The 22,413-nt window shown below is 40.2% G+C and overlaps 1 protein-coding gene across 4 annotated transcripts in view; it reads left to right on the top strand.

Moving 5' to 3' along the window:
* Positions 1–22,413, top strand: part of CSGALNACT1 (chondroitin sulfate N-acetylgalactosaminyltransferase 1) — a 43,689-nt gene that overhangs the window by 11,861 nt on the left and 9,415 nt on the right. For 2 of the 4 annotated variants that reach the window (XM_064652139.1, XM_064652137.1), the window contains exons 2-3: positions 14,555–14,811; positions 16,477–17,398. In XM_064652139.1, the coding sequence (XP_064508209.1) occupies positions 16,765–17,398 (634 nt within the window). In that variant the 5' untranslated portion in view covers positions 14,555–14,811; positions 16,477–16,764. Of the gene's footprint in view, positions 1–3,248; positions 3,395–14,440; positions 14,812–16,476; positions 17,399–22,413 lie in introns of those variants that run through there. The other 2 variants (XM_064652136.1, XM_064652138.1) reach the window with 2 other exon arrangements.

Genomic DNA, 22,413 nt, shown 5'->3' on the forward strand with positions numbered 1-22,413 from the left:
TAAGATGAAGATATGTGGGGATGTGTCTTTTCTGACACTTGTTTTTTTTTTTTTTTTTCCTCCCCTGGCTTATTAAGTTCAAATGAACAAATAAAATATGTTCTCTTTCAGATGTAGCTCAGCTGAGTCACTCCATTTCATAACAGTCAGAAGCACCCAGAAAGTTTGTTGTAGCTGGATTCAGGCCCATTGGGACTTGCTTAGATAAATATACTTGGTGGAAAGAGGAGTGTTTAGAGCTTCCCAACCCAGCCTGCCTTTGCAAAGAACAAAAGCTGAGTCCCTTGCTCGTAGAGGCTGCACAGGGAAAATAAGAGAGTAACTTGAGTAAGGCACCCCATCCACTCATCACTCCTTCATGAGAAGATGTTCTCTGCAGATATGTACATCTTTAACATGTGGGGAGTTTTGTTGTTTGTGTTTTTTTCCCAAACACATTTCAGAATCCAAGCCAGCTGCTACAGCTTCTTCCCTTCAGCAAAACCACTTCAAACCATGTTGAGGTTTTGTGGCTCTTCATAGCTGTGAACATACAGCCAATTTCCTCACATTGCAAGGTAATTTTAGCAACAGTTGATTCCAAGTGGTTCCACAAATGTCCTCATCTTTTGTCTCCCATTTGTTTACTCCTCAGTTCTTCCTTCCAAGCACATTGTTCCATCCTGTTAGCATAGCAAAGTGAGTTGTGAGCCCCAGCTAGGGTATATCAGTGCTAATGGAGGAGAGTGGAGGAATGCTTAAGGATAGCACAATCTAGAATTTAACCCAATCCTTTCTGTTTTCTAGAATGAAGGTTTCAGGTTAGAGCATGTGTTTTCAGAAGCGTATTGCTTCTTTGCATGCCTGTGGTCTGAGCATGGAGCATCAGCAGTCAGAGCCTGCAAACAGCCTCATGCATTAGGAAATCTAGGCTGTGCTGCTTGTTTACTTTGAGTATAAATGTCATCTTGGCAAGTGATCTCCCCTCTTGCATACACAAAGTTTGTAATTTGATCACTGAGCTTAAATGGCATAGGCTGGATAATGAATTTTAAAGTTTGTGCTTCTGTTCTTTAGTGACCCTTGTGCACATGATGTGAAAGCACAAGTCAAGTTGGTGTTTTTTGAAGCTCCTTTCGGGTGTTCAATTACAGTGTCAAGCTAATCAGAGTGATTTGGCGTTTCGATATTGCATAGATGAACTAAGGAGAAAAAAAAATTATTATTGTAATTTTTAATGAAGACAGAACATGGACTAGTCTAAATAATGGCTCCTGGCTATGGCATCTTGTCAGAGGGTCTACTTGCATTGTTCGTTAATAGCAGTTACTACTACTGTGCTGATGTTTTGGACCAACACAATACTTTACAAATAATGAGTGCTAGAAAAAATAGATTGACATTCAGCAGTTAATATTGTTCTATGCCTTGAAAGGAACCTCAATTTTATTTTATTTTATTTTTTAGAATGAAACTAAAACTTCCACAATAAATCATTATGACATTGGTAATAATTTAATTTTTCCGTTTAGGTCGTATATAGACACTCTTTGCATTTTTTTTCTTCCAAGTGATTTGGGAAATAAGACAAGCCCGAAGTGTCCTGATGCCTGATAGAGATGGTATTCCAGAATAAATGGGTAAAGTTACAGAGAAAGCACATGTTTATGGGGGGGGGGGTGGGTGGGGGAAGTAGCAAAAGGTAACTAAATGTATCCAGCTGTAAGGTTGTGAGAATAATTTTCATGTTGTGTCTGCTATGCCTTTGAAATCTACGTTGGAGGCATAAAATCAGAGGTGTGAAAAGGATTGCTTTCCATCACTACAGCTGACTTGTTTTCAGTAGGAAATTACAATTTGTATAATTCTTTCTCACTTATCAGTCATTAATGAAGTAATCTGTGTGATTTCCTCATGTTATCAGACAATAATTAATAAACTGTATTGTCAGTGTTCTTGATGTTATATTTCTTTGACTACAATGTATTTCATCTACAGCACAGGTGTGTCTTGGTGGTTTTTGGTTACAGTAGAACTAGTACGACCCATTACAAATGTTCCTCCTTCAGTATGGTGCCATCATTACCTTAGTTCCTCGGAGAACATCCCTTTTTCAAAGGAAAAAAAAATTCAATCACAATCCCACTCATATCCTTTTTGTGGTATTACTTTTTTTTTTTTACATGTTTCCATATCCTTCTTTAATGAAATGCAAAGTCGAGCTCTGCTTTACACAGTGCACTTTTAGCAAGCCCTTTGTTTTAGTTTTGTGAGAAACCTTTTCTAGTTACCTCATTGCTACACAGGTGAAAAAAGTGGTGTGTCCTTTAGAGAGCTTTCTCAGTGTTCCCCATGATGGAGGCAGTGTTTTCCAGCTGAGATTGATCAGGTGTTTGTAACACCAGGAAATGGGCATGATGGGGTCTTCAAAATCACATACTTTTGGCGTAGAAAGTTTTCAAACTTTTCAAGCTGAGCTGTCTTCTGTGGGTGTGGTGGAAGCATATTATGGTAATTTTGTGAATTTTTTTGTCAGCTTTGCAGACTGAGATGGATCCAGCCTGAGAACTAACCTGTGTAATGAAAATAGCCTACATTTTGCAGTGTTATGCCAAAGTGTGGATTTGGGCTGAGGGATGGCTGTGTTTTGCCAGTGTTTTGGAGCATGAGCAGTTGAACTTTACATTTTGCAAGCCATAAAGTGTGCTGCTAACAAATACTCTATTGCATGAGCCTCTAGTGCAGTGTGTACTCAGAAAAAGACTCTTAGATTGAATTACTTTGGAAAAGGAGTCTGTCTAAAAGAAAGTCTTCTCACTCGTTACAGTTAGTTGTCTTTCCTTTTGCCCTCTTTGGCTGGGTACTAGGGACCCATATCTAGAGGGACCCCCATACACAGTTCAGCATCTGAGGAAGCTGCTTTTCAGCTGCTCCTCTTGCTCCCTTCAAACTGTGAATCCTTTTCTTCCTGTGCTACTGTACAGGAAGGGCCCATTCTGTAACTTCAACCTAGGGATTATGTCTGTACCTATCCTCCTTAAAACACAGTTGCCTGCTTATAAAGGAGAAAGTGCTTGGAGGGAGTGAATTTCATGGGGCGTCTCCTCTGCACGTCAAGGAGTGAGCAGAGCCTCCACCCAGCAAACGGTGCACACATCAAAATAGTGATCCTGAGGTCATGTACTTCTTAAAAGAAGGAAATGCAAAATGATGCTGTGAGATCACAACTAAGGCATTTGCCTCACATTTGCTCCTCAAATTCCTTCTAGATGCCCCTGTGTGGCAGATTGGTGTGAAATTCCAGATCTACCAACAGCTGAGGAACCTCACTGTGTAGCTGCAATATGTGCACAGTATTTAGTTTTATGCTCCTACTTTTGAAGGCTGGATGAAATCCCGGAGTTCTAATTTCAAGGTATTTACCATTTTCTTCCCCTTCTTCCTCTGGGCTGAAGTCATAGTTTGTACCACATTTAAAGTTTCCAGGCTTATTGCCAGCACTAATATGTTGTTTCAGTAGAGCAGCCAAGCTGGTTCTGCCAGAGCCTCTGAAATGACCTGTGCATCTCTTAGGGAGAATGAAGAAGCTATGGGTCACATCTGGTATTTGATGCCTTGCTGTCACAAGAGATTCACTGAGGCCCCAAGTGGACCTGACTTCCACTGTGCAAAGCGCTGAACAGCAAGGAACGTCATTGTTCTGCAGAGCCTTATTTGGTGGTGATACAAAATGGGTAGAAAGAACACCTAAAGAGTGTTCAGGGACTGCTAGGAATCTGTGTAGCTTTCCTCTAGAATAGACCCCACTGCCTGGGAGCCTGGACATTCTGAAGGGAATGCAGCAAGGCCCCATGTAGAGCAGTTGGCTCTGACATCACCGATAATGATGGTAAAGTTTGCTACTTGAAGCTGGGGTGAAATGGCTTTATTTGTTTACCATTTGTTTGCAATAGATTATCACCATCTTTTTCTTTTATCTACGTATTACTTTTATATCCACATGCCACATTTTGATGTTTTAACAACTTCTCAAAAGATTGCTATTTTTAGACTTGTAATAATGGATGTATGCATGACTCCTCAGCTGGCAAGCAACTTGTTAACTCAGATTGGTGCTTGGTTCTTGCCTTTTTTTTTTTAATATTTCCAGTCAACTGTACATTTTTGAGGTAAAATACCTGAGATAAAGCAGAAGCGCATGTATAAAACCAAAGGGGAGGTCAGGAACATCTGGTTTTCATTATATTTTTTTCCATTTTCTGCTGAGTGCATCTTGGATGTGTTGGACTTGCTGGAGATACATTGAACTATTGCACTGCACAGGTTGCCTGATATCCAGTAATCCTGTAAAAGTGACTGAAATCACTAACGAAATGAATAAACAGTAGGACACTGGATTAGTCTTACAGGGAGCAAGTCAGTTATCAGGAGGGTTCTCACTTCCTGGCGTGTTACCTCTGTTGAGTTGTAGTTTTCTGCAGTAATGAAGACACTGTAATTATGTAAAATAAGTTAGTTGGCATAGTGTGATTGAGAGCTCTTCAGCAAATAGTCATGCAGAACAGGAGGTCTGGGGCATAGATAATTTGCTCCAGCCACCCACTGGCATCTGACAGACTAGGTGGTTAAGTTAGACAGGTAAATTCCCTGGGGTCCCAGCAGGAATCTGATTCTTGCTGTGGGTAGATGAAGTCTAGGAGATAATTCAGCAGGAGTCTGAGATCTTAGGTAATGTGAGTAGATCTTTCAGCATGCATATCTCCTAAAGTAAACAAGGGAGAGTTCTGCCTATGATTGTCTAGAAGATAATTACGTTCTTTGAATTTTTCAGTTATTTACATATAATACACATGTGTTTGTCCTTTTTGACTGCAACTTAATAGAATCCGATGAAGTACTAATTAAGAAGAGTACCTATTGGAAATGGCTGTTCCCTTTCAGAAGGAGTTAAAAGAAGTATGAAGCCAGGTAACACCTGAAAAGCGAATTTAAGCAATATAAAGAGTTAAGCACAAAATGTAGAAGCAAGCTTTAGCAAGGCACATAGAATTCAGCATTAAGAAAGCGGAGGCAATAAATTCACTGAGGTACAGGTCGCGCTGACACAGGAGAACATAAACATGAACAGAAAATGCTAGTACACACAAAAAGAGACATATGGGGAGGAAACCAAAGAGATAAAGAGAGGGACATGCCAAGAAATTAGGTATTGGTGCCAAATACCGAAACTCTCTGCCAAATTCATAAGGAAGCTACCCAAATTAGGGAAGGTTCAAAAGTTTAGGAGGATGATGATGAAAAGGACACGAGGTTCATGATGAAGGAAGACCGGAACTCCCACCGAAGTTCTCCCCAAATTAAGGACCACGCCTCTAACTCCGCCTCAACTCCACCTGTTATGAATATTAAAAGTAGATGTTGCAATGTAATGAATATTCATAATATATGATGTAATTGCTTAGCAAAAATTGTATAAAAGTTGGATTGTGTGTTTCTCGAGTGGGAGCAGTTTGTCCAGGGCGACCTGGCTGCTCCCCGGCCGTGAAATAAATACCTCCTGCTTATAGACTGAAATTCTGTCTCTGAGCAGTTTCTCCGCGCCTTGTTTTGGGGCATAAAATTGGCATCAAGTACCTAAACAGGTAGAAGCATGTGGCTTCTCTGGCAAGGAGATGGAAAAACACCAATTTTGAAGCAATGGTCAAAACCATGGTAAAAATCCAGAGGAATAATGAAGAAAAGTAACAGTTCCCAAATAGGAGAATTGTTTGTTGTGCATATCTGTTACAAAATAAAAATGTATGCTTAGGAAATAGGTGGATCATCGAAATCACAAAAGTTAGTAGTATTTCTCTGCTATACAAGCTTTTTTGCACCTTCCAAAACATTTGGTATCCTCTACGAGTTGCAATATAAACCATTGAATAGATGCTCTATTGAGCAGCTTCTCTTATCTATATTTTCCTTTAAAAACACAGGGATTTCCCTCAGCTTCTCCAGTTTCACTGAGGTTTTTGTCATGCTTTCAATGCAAAGTCAAGCCAAGTTCATTGTCAAGGGTAGGTACCAGAGGAGAGAATTAAATCACCACAATCCTTCTCACCTAGTGCTTAAAAGTTATTCCTCTGTGTGAGTTTTGTTTAAATCAGATATGACTTGCTTTTTCTCACTTGCTCCACATCCACATGCTGACACCAATTTGTTCATATCTCATTCTTTTCTGTAGGATTTTTCAGCTGCTGTTTTCCAACTAACATCTTCCATGAACTGTTGCTTTCCTCCTCTTTTAGACAAGAAACTGATAAATTCTCTTGGCATTTGTTCTTATAGGTGACAGTCCTGAAAAACTGCCTGTACACTGACTGCAGCTTGGAAAAGGAGATACTTTCACATCAATAGGAGAATGATTATTTGTAGTGAGACAAATGTCTCTTTTTTCTGTAATAATAGAACTATATAAGGAAAGGAAGTAGTGGAGATTTAATGATAAAAGAAATATAGGATCCTTCAGGTATTTCATAGGAGAGCTGGAACACCTCTCCTACAAAGACAGGCTGAGAGAGTTGGCATTGTTCAGCCTGGAGAAGAGAAGGTTCCGGGGAGACTTTATAGCACCTTCTTGTACCTAAGGGGAGCCTACAAGAGAGCTGGAGAGAGTCTTTTTACAAAGGGCCTGTAAGGATAGGACAAAGAGGAATGGCTTTAAACTGAAAGAGAGTAGATTTAAATTAGATGTTGGAAGGAATTCTTCCCCGTGAGGGTGGTGAGGCACTGGAACAGATTGCCCAGAGAATTTGTGGCTGCCCCATCCACTACAGTGTTCAAGGCCAGGTTGGATGGGGCTTTGAGCAACCTAGTCTAGTGGAAGGTGTCTCTGCCTGTGGCAGGGGGTTGAACTAGGTGATCTTTAAGGTCCTTTCTAAAACCAAACCATTCTATGACTAAAATGGTTCTATAACTCTATATCTACTCCTCAGCTGAGTGTTACAGGTTATTAACAATGAAATCAATAGGAGAAGTTGGTTATCACTGTAAGGAATTTACATTTTTAGACCTGTAATCCAGAATGTGTTGCATGATTACACTAAACCCTTCAGAGAAATTAATAGGACAATGTACACTTGTAAGAGACTACAGAAAACAGCCACATTTCCTTTCCTACGGATTAGAAAATAGGCAGACTAGAGGGCACTGGCTTGAGGGCAGGAATATCTTCCTCTGAGTTTAACTGCTATGGGTTCTTGTTGAAAATAGTATGATTTTAATATTCTACAGAAATCTGTATTAAAAGGAGGGGAAGGGAGAAATCCATGAAGGCACAGCAGCAACTGATTCTTTTTATTTCAGTAGCTTATGTAGTTGTACCAGCACACTTTCTAGCCAATCTTTGTTGCAATAAAAAATAATGGTATCATTTGCAGGCAGGTTTCCATATGCAGAGAAACAGAGATGCAGTAGCAAGAAGCTTCATCTCATAAGGAAATTTCTTCAAATATTCTTGTAGGCTATGAGATTATAATTTTTTTTCCTATTGCTGTTTTCTGAAAAGCTTTATACCTAATTGCAGGAAACTATTTTCTTTAAAAAAGAAAAAAATTAACTATCCTTTAAAAAAAAATGATTTGGTTTGTGTCGACTTTGATACATGACTTGGTAAATCAAACCAAGCCAGATACCTTTGTAGTACAGTGAGGAAAAGTGTTATAGAGCAAGTTCATATTGTGTGTTTCACAACTTTGCATGAAACATGGTTTGCTTCTGATTGAAGCCTGAAGTTGTTTCAAGGGATAGGCTCTTTGGAACTTTTCAGGAAATGCTGTCCTGACTGCAGGGTGTACTTCTCTCATGTAACAAAAGGGGAAAAATAGATAGCTTTTACTGGCAAGGGAAACTGGCTTTACTTATCAATCATCTCTGTGTTAGAGAACCAGGATGCTTCTTGCATGAACTGTTAACATTTAATGTGTTTCTAGCTGAATGGCTGGTTTTTTAAGAGCTATTGTCAACTATGCAGTAACTGCAATTAAAATCTCCTTAATAAACTACAGTTTTTAACCCAGAAACCAATAGAGTCAATGAGGGAACTGAAATTTCATGATGACCAATGAGAAATTACATTTATGGTTGTAATTTAGCATATCAAACAGGTGTAAAGTAATATCAGACTGATTGTTTGAATTAAGGTATCTCATAAAGAAATTAAAAGCATAGATCCCATTTCCAATATGATTTGAGTATCAGAGATGAAAACTCAGAAACTGAAGTAACTTTGAGCAGGTATCTCACTAACACTTGAAAATGTGGCTTGGTTTACTTAACTAAAGGATATAGAAATGTGATGACATTTTTCATAAAATTAAAAGAATAATTTTTCTTATAGCCATTTGACCAAAAGCAGTTTTCTGTGGGCCTGTGTGCAGTCTGCCATCTTCAAAGAAACCCACAAAACCTGTCCTGAGGTGGAAACCTGAAGCATTTTGATTTGTTAAGTTAAAACAAAGTAGGCATTCTCAACCTATTGAAATATTTTATTTAAAAATAAATCCATATAAGTGATAAAGTATCATACAAAGATAAATATCTTTATTCTGTTAAAATCAATTGGCCTGAATAGGTCAATTGTAGATAGCTGTATTTTGCAGGATAGTTCTTCATTTTTTGATTGTCCTCAGGGTTTTTTTCAATTCCTTTTTGGAAGAAGAATTTAATGGCCAAGTAGATAGAAGACCCTACAATAGTAAACATAGAAAACCTTCCTTTCCTCTCTGCCTAGACCTTTTCTGCAGAGACTTTGCTATGATTTATCTTTTCAAGTTCCCGTAATAAAGAATTGGCTAGTTTAATGATGAAGGTGAAGTTGGAGAGATTCAAGTATTGTGTAAGCCCAAAATAAAAAAAAAAAAAAAAAAGAAAAAATATTTGGAAACTTTTGCTAGAAAGAGAAAAAATGTTTCACTGAAACAACTGAAAGAGAGTGGGCTTTTCAAAGAATTGCTGGGCGACTCTTTCCTGGTATATCAAGAAAATGTTTGTCTTTGACAAAAATCACATATCAAAACAGTGGTGATGAACTAAACGGGACTTTGTGGCACGTCTTGTTTCACAGTAAGCACTAACCTGGAGCAGGAAGGAAATGGGGGCTGAGTTAGGAGCCTGGCTTCTTCCTGTCGATCAGAACGGACCAGACTGATAGGAAAATGCAGATAAGCAGAGCCTGTTGTACCTTGTTGGTACATGAACTGTTAATGCTGCATATTTTAGAGCTGTGTGTGGAGCTTGGGTAAGTTGTCTAATACTGAACCAGGCTGCAGTTGTTTTCTGGCATCCTGGTTATTAGTTAGTAGTTAGGAAGTTGATTTTCTTCTGTAATGTAAACCATAGCTGAACAGTAAAATTAGTCCCTATCCTGATAATTCTTGCTCAGCCTAGATAACCTACCTAACCTTAATACCTTGACTACCAAGATGTTTTTTCTGTTGTCACCCTTACTCTTAATTATTTTATTTGAAGCACTGTATTGGTACCACACTACCCAGCAAATTTTATTTCAGGTACAAATAGCTCAAAATGTAGGGCTCTGCATTACCATAAAAATATAACATTAGACTTGTGGGAGCCAGATGTCTCTTCTCAGTTCCCACATGCTGGACTCAGGAGGGAGGAAACCTCTTCTGCTGCCAATTCTGCTGGAGTTAATGAAGTTCAAGTCCATATCTAGCTTGGTACAGGGCATTCTAGCTGTACCAGGGATTTCTGGCAAGGAGAGGAAGATATAATCTCCAGGTCAGGCTGGATTGTTCAGACATCGTAAAACTCTGCTTTTACCTTACAAGGACTTTGATAGCATAGATACCTTAATTCACTGTTACTGTACTTCGTCACCTAACAGCTTTTCTCAGAGCAGAAGGCTTTCATTGCACTGTGCAGTCAGAGCTGAAGGGTTGGACTGATGGCAGCTAAACATATGAGTGCTTTTATAGCCTGGACTAAAGCAGTCCTAGATAAATACTGTGACACACACAAACTGCTTTCCGCCCTGCAGCTCAGCCTAGCTAGGCTTTCCTGTTTCTGAACACAACTTAGTCATGCATGATAGTTCATTTTTAGCAATGGATAAACAACTCTCTTGCTTAGTTAGATAGGTGCTAAACCTTCACTGATTCATGACCATCATGAATGCGCATATACTGGGCTTCAGATTTCATTGGAAGTCTGGCTGTGGTACTGTGATGTTCATCTGGCAGAATCCTTAGGGCTCCTGGCATAAAGCGATAGTAGGTATGCACTTTGTACAAGAAAATATTTTAAGTAACAGTCATGAAGAGATGGGTCTAAATCCACAAGCATTCATAGTGTGTGCATACGTAGGTGTAGATCCCTTCATTTTTACAGGTCTTGCTCATGCTGATCTGAGTTTCTTTTGTGAAACTGTGGTCATTTTCATTCTTAAAAGGAATGACTGCTTGTTCCTGTGGTGGCAGTTGGTTTTCTTTCGCTTGTGTAAATCGCTGAGGGAGGATAAATAAACATTTCAAAGTGAAATAACAGTACTTTTTCCCAAGTTCAGAATTAAATAGATAAGCAAAATTTATCCTATTATTTATTTTAATCAGGAAATACTAAAAGACCTTCAGAGAAAAAGCATTGTAATTTCTGTCTTGAAGTAGCATGGAGATGGTCTTTGTGAGTCAGAGCATCTCTGAAGCAGCAGTGCATGCTTGTTGTCTCTTCTCTGCATTTTCTCTTAGGAGCTTGACAAGGTATGCATCTGTCCCATGGCCTACTGAAGGATACACAGAGTGGTGGAAACTCACAGAAAGTCTTGTAAAGGCTTTTGGAAGTGCCCTATAATACCCCCAGCTAAAAGTTGTGCTGAGGATGTGTTTAGCAGAGAGGGGTAGCATATTATAGCAGTAAAGTGGACATCTGAGTATCTTACACAAAAAATAACATTCCTAATACAGACCTCTGCAATTGCTGATTATTGACCTGTGAAAACTGCCAAGTCTTTCACAGATAACATTGTTCTGGGAGAGAGAAAGCAGTTCGGGGAGTGTTGTTGCAGTAACATAAAGTATTGGGGTTTTTTTATTAGAAAAAATGGTATTGTTGGAGTGTGGAGATAATTGTAGGTGTTAAATTGGTTCTTTTCAGATGCAGTTAAAAGTTAATTGTTTAACTTGTGTGGGTTTTTTACTTTAATTTGATTAACAGTGGATAGTGGAAAGCAATGGCGCTTTCATTCTTGTTTGTGTATCCACATTGAAAAACCCACACACAGAATGTGTATGCACTGGCAGGACAAATGGACTTCAATATGCCTTTTAAGTGCTCTATTTAAAATAGAAGTAATGATACTGTAGAAGAAATAATTATTACTGCATGTCTACTGTAATAGTAATAATGGCTACTGTAAAAGTTGCAACAACGCTGGCATGTTTACTGCATATACCAGCAGAAGGCTTTCAGAGTACCTTGATTTCTGTTCTAGACTGTCTTTGGGAAAGACATGAGCATTGAGACCATGTGTAAGTGGATGATCCAACTCAAGTAGACACGGACCTCAGAACTCAGCTGAAGTGGCATGGCAGGTAGTCCTGTTAAATAACGTTACTGCTTTACCTTGGCAAGAGGAACTCAATTAAATTAGCAGCAGTGGGGTCCAGAGTGCTAACAAAGGCAAAAGTTATGACTTCTGCATTGGTTTTGTAACTTTCAGAGTGAGAAGCCTATAGCAGTATATTGAACGTAACCTACTTCTTGAATGAAGCAGCTACTTCTCAGTTCCCTGACAAGAAGACATAGTATTTCCAGGAATGTTAATGCTTTTGAGGGTTTCTTGTTTTGTTTTGAAGTCAGCTTCTAACAGATGTATGTTATAACCTATTTGCAAGATGATCAGACCGTAATTGTTCATTGTAGAGGGGAACAGTATAATTGTCTTTCTGTGGGCAGGGTTAGATAATGAGACTTTTCTCTTTGAGAGCATCTGTGACAATATAAGTAAGATTTTCTGTTGAAAATGACTCTGGAATCAAAGATTAGGAAATGAAGAGTTTTACAGTAAGTTGTTTACTGTCTTCAAGTATTTGGCATTTAGCATTTTCATTCTGGACACTAGTTCTTAACAATCCTTTATTTGGATTGAAAATTGCAAACTAGATGTTAAGATTTTAAGTGGTTGGTTTGGGATGTGTTAGTGTCAACCGAGCAGGGAACAGTGATAGCATTTTTAATGGGACAATATAGGAAGGTTATGAAGGTGCTCCCAGTGAGTTTATCAGACAGGTTTTTTTCTTTATTCAACCTTTTGTTTAATTCAGCCCTGGGCAGATGAGCGGGGCTGAGAAGCAGTTGAGAAATCATGATTTGGCATTAAGGAGAAATATAATTTATTTTTACATAAAGTGCATATGCACCTTAAATTGTGTAAAACTAGATTTTAATCCCTGTGACATGTTCCATTCTGCTGAGTGGCTTGAATTTCTGTCAAGGAGCTGAGGGAGCAAAAGTCTTGTTCCTAACATTTAAAGCAGACTAATTTGTCTGCAGTCCTATGCACAGTCCTTATAATTAAAAAGTTCAAGGCAAATGCCAAGTGCCTGAAGAATGTTTTTCTCTATTTTTGTAAGGCACTTAAAGTCTGGGTGAAACATCTGTTTCCTCCTCCCTGCAGCTCATTTCAGAGATTAATATGCTTCTAGTGAAATCTCCCTGTGACGTGTGCTGCTATTCAATGAAGATGTTTCAAATACCTACACAAAACCTAATCGCAACTTCTACCATTTCCTGCCTCTATTGGAAAAAAAAAAAAAAGGCATTTCAAAAAGATTTGTGAGCTAAAATGGGAGTTGCCAGTCTGAGTTACACCTACAATAAGAAGCTGTGGCAGAAAGTACTTGCAAAAGTGGAACTATTTGGCATTACCCATGCCATATGCGCTAAGAGATCACTGCCTATGCAAATGCACTCACTATGCCAATGCTTTTACCATTAATTTCTGTCCTCAACCTGAAGAGCATGGAAATCGTGAAGCTCAGAGGGGAGACATATACAGAGATATTTTGAATCCCTTTCTTCTGCACAAATTCTTGTGTCATTTTTGAGAGTCAAAAGTTGAGACTTGAAATACATTGTCATTTCTGTGCAGAGATAAATTTCCTGTAACTCTACAGTCCATTAAAAATACAGATGTTGATGAGAAGCAGTGATGGGTGCATACCATCCAAAATTTCAAACCAATCAACTTTCTGAAGTTTTTTCCTCTCTCTGTGATTGGGTGCATCACCCTCCACTGTGCAGAGCTGTTTACACAGTGCTTACAGTGACAACAGAATCTGTTTCAGTGTTTAGATAATTTTTCGGGCTCAGACTCCTGGAAAGCAAGTAAAAAGCACCTCTGTGAGCTGGGCTGACCTCTGGCTGGGCTAACAGGTTGAGCTGAGGTTGAAGATGTTTTTGCAAAACAATACTTTTTTTAGAATTACTGTCCTTTTCCTGAGCTGTCAGACCAGTCACTGCATATTCATTACAGCTTCTTTTTGCAAAGAGACTACTTGATGCAGCTGACTGCTGTGAAATACAGAGGTGTTTTTGTCAGTTCCTGGAAAAAAACAGACAAAAAACCAGTTTGTCTTCTCTTCATCTCAGGCTCTCTCTCAGTTGGTGTGAAACTGTCGGTCTGGTGAAATCAACAGAACGGTTGTTAGGAGGAGTTACCATCCCTGGCTTTCTGGTACTTGTCCGTGCAGCTGAGATGCCTTAGCCGTGACCACCTTCAGTGTTGACTTAAAGTAATCTGCTTTTCTTGGCACTGACATGGATTGGGACTGCTTTCACAAGCATGTCCATGAGATAGTAGTACAGTGACAGCTGTATAGTTAAATGTCAGTCACTGTAAGGCAATGCCACTGAAGCTACCAGTAAAATTCAATAAGACAGAACCAGCAAGAGAAAGCAAGCAATGAATGCTTGTTATCAGGATGCCTCCAGTCATGATGGTAAAATCCCTGTGAAGAGGGTGAAAATCCATGGCCTCAATTTTTTATTAGGAGAATGGTGGTTCAAAGGACAAGATAGCTCTGTTAATTTACTGTCCTGAAGTGTTTATAAAGATGCATCTTTGATGGGTGAGATTACAAACCAGAAAACTATACAGAAAAGAAAGAGTACCCTGAAGAGAGACATACTGTATTTTAGTGAAGATAGCTGTCTACACAGACATATATTTTAAGGTTAACATTTGAAGAGCTCTTTACCCAAAACTGGAATATGTTGCTGCTTATAGGAATGAAATACTGTGTTTATCTAAGCCATTGAGATGTAATTTCAGTTTATACCATGTTAGCACAACTAATCCTTTCAGTGATGTTCAGCTTCTGCCAATTCAGTCAATGGACTAATTGTGTGAAGTGAAGCATACAAGCACAGCAGTGTTTTATGTACTACATCTCACCACTTCCTGACCCTCTCTCCCTGCACACTACCTTCTTGCAGTCTTCTAGCCAGATCTGTTGTACAGTTAGAAATGCCCAGATTAATTTTCCCCGCTTTGACAAGCTTCTTTACATTGCAGGAGGCCAGCTTTTATAGTGCATCCATAGGAAGTGTCTCCACTACAGCCTTTCACCACACAGGAGACAGACTGAGGCTGTAGGCAGCTGACAAATGTGAAAGCAATGAAGAGGTGTTCCGAGGTTGACAGCGCTTTTCATAGTACACGCATTTTCTGGGAAGGGCATAAGAAGGGAGATAAACAAGGGACGATTTTGGCAAGCTGAGAAGAAGCTGTGGCAGATAAAGATGTTCCAAAGACAAGATCACATCAAAAAGGTAAGAGCACCAACTTCAGCCTGTCCTTTTTTTCCTGCTGCTTGAATATTTTCTTCAAAATCAGCAATTCTTCGTTTGGAAACGCTGACATTTTCTGGAGAATCATATAAACGCTATAATAGCCATTCAACGTTACTCTGAGAAAAACACAGTACTATTTTTATAGCTCAGTCTAGCCCCCTCACTTTCTACTCTAAAAGTTGGGGTTTTTTTCCAGAAGCCCTGCAAACTGATAAAATAATGATAACAGTTCAAACATCAGAAATATCTCTGCATAAGTGCTGTATTTAGAGTAATAATCAACCAAGACAGAGGAGGGGAAGTCACATGGCAGTCCTATGTAAGACTTTGACTCAGGACTAGAAATAACTGAAAATAACACTGGAAGTCTTATTCTTAGTTAAACTGTTTTTACTTAAGGGTCTGCCATAAAGGATGTATGCCTGAAAGGTCTATGAATCTCTGTTGTCAAAAGAGTGTCATGATGTCATGCATGCATCCGAGGGGAGAGCATTCAGGGGTTAATTTGATTGCGTTTGAGTCTAACAATGCAGCGTCACTGTGTAATCTAGGATGTTACTCAGACTTGCCCTAAGTATACAGTCAGCTGAGTAAATGATGAAGCTCCTTGCACCAGCATGGGTTTAGGCCAAAACTGAGGGATTTTGAAAATCCCACTGTTAATGTTCTCAGCACAATTGTTTTAATGTAGTTTACAGCTAGATCAATATTCATATGCAACTATCTAATTTTTCTTTCCTGTTTCTACATATACTAGAGGAAGTTTTATTAAAAATAATAATGTTCCCAATTTTAAGTTCTTTTATTTGAAAAAATACCTAAGCCATCTTTCCCTAAACCTTCTCTGTGGTCTGTAGTCCTGGGCAGAGTATACATGGAAAAAAACAGTAGTACTGTACATTGTTGCCTAACTTTTTATAATGTTATGAGAAACAGAAGAGGGCCTTGAAAAGTTAAAATAGTGCACAATGAGAACAGCCTCCTAGAATAGAAACAAAGCTTCCCCTGATTTTGAGTAAGACTTGGTCTGAATGTTCCTAAAAAAATCCTATCCCTAGTTATTTGCTTTTTATGGGAGCGTCTGGTAGGATATGTCAAACAATGTTAGTTGCAGTAATTGTCCTTGGTAACAGCTTCTAGTCTTTTGGTTATCAAATTTCTGCTCCAGATCAGGCTTCATATGTTCAAATGGACCATATTTACCCCCTGGTGTTTTGGAAAAACATGCCTGGAAGCTAAAATGTCTGTGGTAGCTGTGGGACTGACTGCCTTCCTTTCAAAACTTGAATGCTCCAAGAGGTGAGAATGCTTGGAGGGCCATCACTGCTTGGATGAACTGAACAACTCAGCATCTCACCACTAGGCACTTCCTAGTATTTCTAAAGCATGGCAGACTTTGAAGCCTGGAGTAGTTTTTCATTGGCAGTGGGCCAAGTCATGTTATTAACTTTAAAGGCATTCATACAGGGTTTCCCACATAAGGATCTAGGCATCTTCTGGGTCTTGGCCCAAGTACTTCACAACTCTGGGATCTGCCAGAGCAGCTGAGAAACAAGGTAAATTCTTAGAACACTCTAAATGATCTAAACTGAATGACCAAATTCTAGCTTGTCTGAATGACTGTCTTTGTCATTTGTCTTTCAGATCCTCAGGCTCCATCAGCCACCATCTGATCACATTGCAGCAACATAGATGTTGCCATGAGGATCAGGAGGTGTCCTGTCTACTTCACAGCTTATCTTTTGGTCCTGCTGGGTAAACACCAGAGAGAACTCGATATAGAGGCAGAGCACACACTTTAAGAGAGCTGACAAGTCAGTTCCTGCACATACATGCACCTGTGTAAGAGTTCTCCAAGTCCAGAGGCCTCTGTGGCACTGCATGGATGTAAGAACTTTTGCGTGTGTGGGGTTAGACTCTGCTTTTTGAGATATGATGCTCCGACGAGGATTTATTCTATTTCTCCCCCGACTTGTAGGCCTGCTGGTAGTGGCCTGTTGCTCAATGTCTATTGTTTATATGTTGGCTTGTACACCCAAGGGTGACAACCAGCAGTTTGCCTTGCCCAGGGTACACAGTCCGACTGTGAAGGAGGGATATGAAGTTGTTCTGCAAGAGCGAGAAGAGCAACACCGCAATTACATCGTCAGCTTGAAGAAACAAATTGCCCAGTTGAAGGTTGAGCTCCAGGGCAGAGCCGAGCAGTTTAAGAAGATGCAGAGCCAGTACCCAGACCCCTTGGACGTTTGGCTTGACCAAAGTAACCCAGAGAAGGCCCAGGCTAACCTGCTGGCTTTCCTGCGTTCCCAAGTAGACAAAGCAGAGGTGCACAGCGGTGTTAAGCTGTCCACGGAGTATGCGGCTGTGCCCTTTGAGAGCTTTACCCTGCAGAAGGTGTATCAACTGGAGACGGGGCTGACACGCCACCCAGAAGAGAAACCTGTAAGGAAGGATAAGCGAGATGAGTTGATAGAGGTGATTGAATTAGGAGTTGGGAGTTTGAACAAACCAGAGGGGGTCAGCAATGCAAAGCACCGTGTATACACAGCCTCCGACTTCGTTGAAGGTTTGTATGCAGACAGCAGGTTAAAAGGGCCACATAGTGCTGGTGAGGAGTTCTGGTGTGACTGAGTTGCTGAGGGAGATGGAAGTTTTAATCCACATCTGACCTAGGTGAACTTGGCATAGGAGAAAAAACTTGCCTTGCTCATCTTCAAATGTTTGTGCTGCAGACACAGAGATGTGGGTAAGATGCCTACCTTTTATGGAATGACTGCTCTCATGTGCTGATCACAAATCACTAGTGATTTTGCTGTGGGTTGTTTTCTTCACCAAGCTTTTATGAACAGAGCATAGCAAAATGTGTCTTCCATGTGATGAGGACAAACTACTGCTGCTGTGCATTGGCCAGTCATTATTTTCCACTCTGTATGTTTCTCTGGTGACAGTAGGTTCTTGAAACCATGCTGGGATGTACCTGCCAGCTGGGCAGGTGCCTCCCATGGCAAGGATGTGAGTTGCTTAAACTGTGGAGATCTCACTGAGGCAGGTCCTTGCTCCCCTCTGCTCCAGGCACTTCCTCCACTCCAGTCCAATTCTTCTTGCTCAGACCAGGGGGTGGGCAGAGACCTGGGAAGTGCTTCTGACTGCCAGCATTTGAATGCATCCTGGAACTACATGCTTCCATTCTCTTCCTTTCTGTTTGTTGTTCAGTTTATCTTTTCAAAATATGTTTCTGTAGTTTATTATAGGTGCTGAACAAGTGTGTATGACTCTTTGGCATCAGCTCTTCCATGGGAGAGGGTGAGAAGATAGAAAGATGTTTCCTGCCATACAATGCTTAGTATTCATTAAGTTTAGAGCCCACTTTTATGCACCATCAAGGGTCTTTGACTGGGTACCAGCGCCGTGCTTGGGGAACAAGGCAAAATCTGATGTGCCTTCCCCAGAAAGGCCTGGGGAAGAGATGCACACTGCAATGCTGGCTCTGTGGAGGTTCTTCATGCACTAATGGTCTTGCTGGCTTTCACATACCATGGTGAAGTACTCCAGAGGGAGGAAGCCTTGCATGCGACTCAGAGCTCAAGAAACTGAAGCCCCATGTGCAGGTCAGTCTGAGCTCAAGAAACCTTCCTTGTGTCCTCACCTGCGGACCAGGCCCTTGCTTCTGTAGGTGCAAGAGAACAAATTCTCATTCTCACTCAGCAGACCAATTTGTTTGCAAATGCAGAGGTCCATGCATTGGGACTGGAAACAAAGAGATTTGGCAGAAGATTTCCCTGCTGAGTTCCTTTGGAAGTCTCTGTCATCTCTTGTCACTCTTTTCCTCCACCCTCCATTCTCCAAGAATGGCAAAAACCATTGATTAAAGCACAAACAAATTCATTGCTCTATGTGACTTGAGCAGGTGAAGGGAAGATGGAGTTTTCAGTTCCAGTTTTACATTTCAGTTATAGTTTGGACTCACAACATGTTTTGGAAACAGTGCTCTGCAGGTGCCACTGTCTACACAACAAGGTAGTAATAGGCTGGATTCTATGTTAGCTTCTGGCAGTTTAATATAAATCTAGTAACACAGCAACCATGGGCTGCATTTACCCAGACACCAAGCCAGCCAATGCGTTTTCTGGAACTGGCCAGAGTATCTGGGGCTTTCTGGGAGATGTGGCCCAGGTCTGCACTGAAAGTAATACCACTTAACCCTCTTAGTCTTTATCTTCCAGCTACTTCAGCAATAATAGCACACAAAAGCTGTGTGCATCTCTTATGCTAAACATGGAGGCAACTGTCCTCGTCTTAAGGTTGATCAGGTGCTGAAATGAAAATCAGGTAATCGGGATCAGAGGCAGGATTAAAACCCTAAACTGCTGCTCTTGGTAAGTGAGATTTGTGTCCTTGTTTCTTCTCTGTTCAGCAAAGCCTTTGACACCAGCTTCACTAAAACATGCTGCTGACCCTGAGTCTCACTACAACATAGAGTCATACAAGTTAATCTTGTTTGCTTGGGCCTCTTGTGCAGACTCTTCTGTTCTTGTGGATCATATTTGGCACTTTTTCAGTGCTAGTTCCTTGCTAACATATGCCATTATGCAGGGTGGTGGTATGGGGTAATAAACTCAGTTAGGGTCTATATCTCTCCCTTATTTTTTTTTCATTTTGTGCCTTTGTTCTTGTCTTTGCAGAGGGAAAATGTTTCTTCAGACACTTCTTACATTTAAGGAGATATGTTTTGTCTCTGTGGCTGGGATTTCTTAAAATAAGTGTTGCACCCTCTGCAGTTTCTAGACAGAGCGACTTGTGCGTGGGAATTAGACTGTGACCCTAGTATATTACATCTGAGTTAAACTCCTCCTCAGCAGAATTACCGTTACATGAAATTTGGATAGGATTCTCAGACAGTTCTCCTTCCAGAGTAATAGCTGACACGTAGTGGAATTTTCCATTTTTCCCCCTTATTCCAAGCCAAGCGAGCCACACCTTCTCCCTGGAGCCCGATGTGTATCCATCTGGCTGCTGCTCTGCTTCTCTCTTTACAGAGACACTTGGGCTGTTCAGCTGTTACAGTGCTCCCCTCTTCCCCTTATTCCTCCTACTTTTGGACCAAGTTCACTAGTTTTCTGCCATGAGGAGTCAGGAAAAAACAGTATGGAAAAAAATCAGAAATTTCTGTGTATTATAAGCAGGCGAAGGACTGCTCTGTTTCCAATAGAAAGTCCCTCGCTCAGTGAGCAGAATAACAGGTCTGGTCATTAGTATATGTAAGTAGCAGCAGAGCTGAATAGTTTTGGGAGTCATTCATTTTCGAGATAATAATCTGGAGACTCTGACAAGCCAGAGTGGTGTGTTCCATAAGTGAATGGAATAACTGTCTGGTGATACTCTTTCATAACAGGAATAGTTCCAGAAAATCCCTGGATTGCTTAAGAAATGCCCTGCCATGATACTGTCAAATATGCTGTATCGTAAGTTTTCTACTTGAAGTACGTGGCTGTCTAGTGACTGAAAATTTAAATAAGGTCTCAGATACAAATGGAAAAGAGTAGCTTTGATTTCTCAAGGTGACTTGACTGATGATGATAGGCTACTTGATGCAATTTTGCCCTGAAAGCTTACTGGGAGAAAGGATGATGCTTTTCCTCGAAGGTTAAGATGCTGTGTTTTACTGCACATGAAGTGGGAAGACCATCATAATGCAGAGTTAAAATGGGGACAATGAATGCTGATAAATCCTAATAAGTGGTTCTTATAACATCTAACAGAAGACAAGTAATGAGCATGGGTCCAGAGAGTGTTTCTAGTGACAGTGGAAGTCCTGAAACCTGTGGTCTGTGGAACTGAGGCTAAAATTGTCATCCACTCTCCAGCATTTTGTTAAGAATGCATTCTGGTTGGCTAGTTACCCATTTCATGTAGATCCATGTAGGTGAAACTTGTTTGCCTGCTCTGTTGACTAGAGATCAGGTATTTACCATTTCTTTAGAGAACCTTGGAAATTGTTGCTCTGAAGACTGGACACTTACCACTCTTTAGTCAACTCTTCAGCCCAGGTCTTTTTTTGCTTCTCACTTGTTCTTTTCCTTCATTTTAGAGCTACTCTCTCTGCTGACCCAGAGCTCCTGTTTATTTTTTCACATTGGGCTTCCAAAGACTTTAACTTTTCTCCCTGCCTCTGAAAGGAATCATGCATATTCTGAAGTGTGGCTGCTGTAATGGAAGCAATAGATGATTGATTAACCTTCTTTTATCCATAGTGAGCATCTAGCCTTTCCAAGGCCTTCATTTCAGGAGCAATCTTCTCAGGAAAAGGTTTTTTTGTTTATTTTCTTGACACTACTTTTTTCCCTCTCCTTGTAGCTCATGTCTTAGAATTCAGGCTGCTTTACACATCTTTCTGAATCGCTTAAAAAGTCCTGGTGGCACAAATTAAGTGGTGCCTCCAGAAATGGAAAAAAATTGTAAAAGGAAGGATATTCTGCTGGGTGAGTCCCCAGAATGACTCAGGACATTCAGACTCATTTCCAAGGCTCACCGCCTGATCTTGGGCAAATCACTTTGTTCTCTGCTTCTAAAAAGATGATAATTAAAAAAGGAAAGAAGATGCTTAAAAATGGAAATCAAATTACAGGCATTAAACTTGGGTACAGTTCTCTTCAATATAAAATGTTAGGATAATAAATTCTTGGATTACCATTTTGTGCAAGGGAACCTTGCCTTCACCTAACTGCTTGCTTTCAGCTGCAGTAGAATTACTGAACAAGAACAAAACTACAGAGTTAGAAGCAGCCTGTGTGTATAGCACTAGGAGGGACCCCCCCCTCTGGTCACAACATGCACTGTGCTTTAAGGTACTTATTTGTCAAGGCTTCCTCTATGGTGTAGTACATATCTCTGGGGAAGGGGTATTTTTGGGATTGTCATTTCTTGTCTGGATTAGAACAGGATGCAGAAGCAAAGGCTTTGAGATGTTGTGTGGTAGGTATTATTAACTTTGTTAATTTAATTTAGGTCTTTGTTATGAAAAATGTCAGTTCACTACGTCAAATGTGTGAAATAGTCATACCTATTTCTCTCTAGAGAAAATGCAAATCAGATTTAATTTACAGTTTTGTTTAGCTTAATGTCAAAAGGTTGCCTTAACCTTTCAAGCACAAACTTTCTTTGTAAAACCTGTGTTCAAAAACTGCCTCAGCAAATGAGTGCACCCAAAAACACACTCGGGTCATCAGCAGGCATTGTGAGAATAAATGGGTGAGCAGAATTCAAAGGCCCAGATTTCCATTCTCTGGCCACCATGAGGAGGAAAAGAAGGGACTACTGGGTCACCATTCAGGTGATCTCAAGTTCAATAACAGATGTAGTTCATGGTCTGCACCTTGGGCAGACTATATGGAAAAAGGTAGGAGGAATCAAGGGCACAGCTTTGAAAGATTAACAGTAAAGGAATGATGGAGCTGTTATCTCCCTAGATTCATCTGCTATGCTAGAAGGAGGATTGGAGCATTTGTTGACTCAGCTTATATTAAAAATAAAACATGAAGTGAATAACAGATCAGGAAATCTGCATATATTATTAACCAATTG

Source organism: Pseudopipra pipra, chromosome 4, assembly GCF_036250125.1.
Source record: "Pseudopipra pipra isolate bDixPip1 chromosome 4, bDixPip1.hap1, whole genome shotgun sequence".
Lineage (NCBI taxonomy): Eukaryota > Metazoa > Chordata > Aves > Passeriformes > Pipridae > Pseudopipra > Pseudopipra pipra.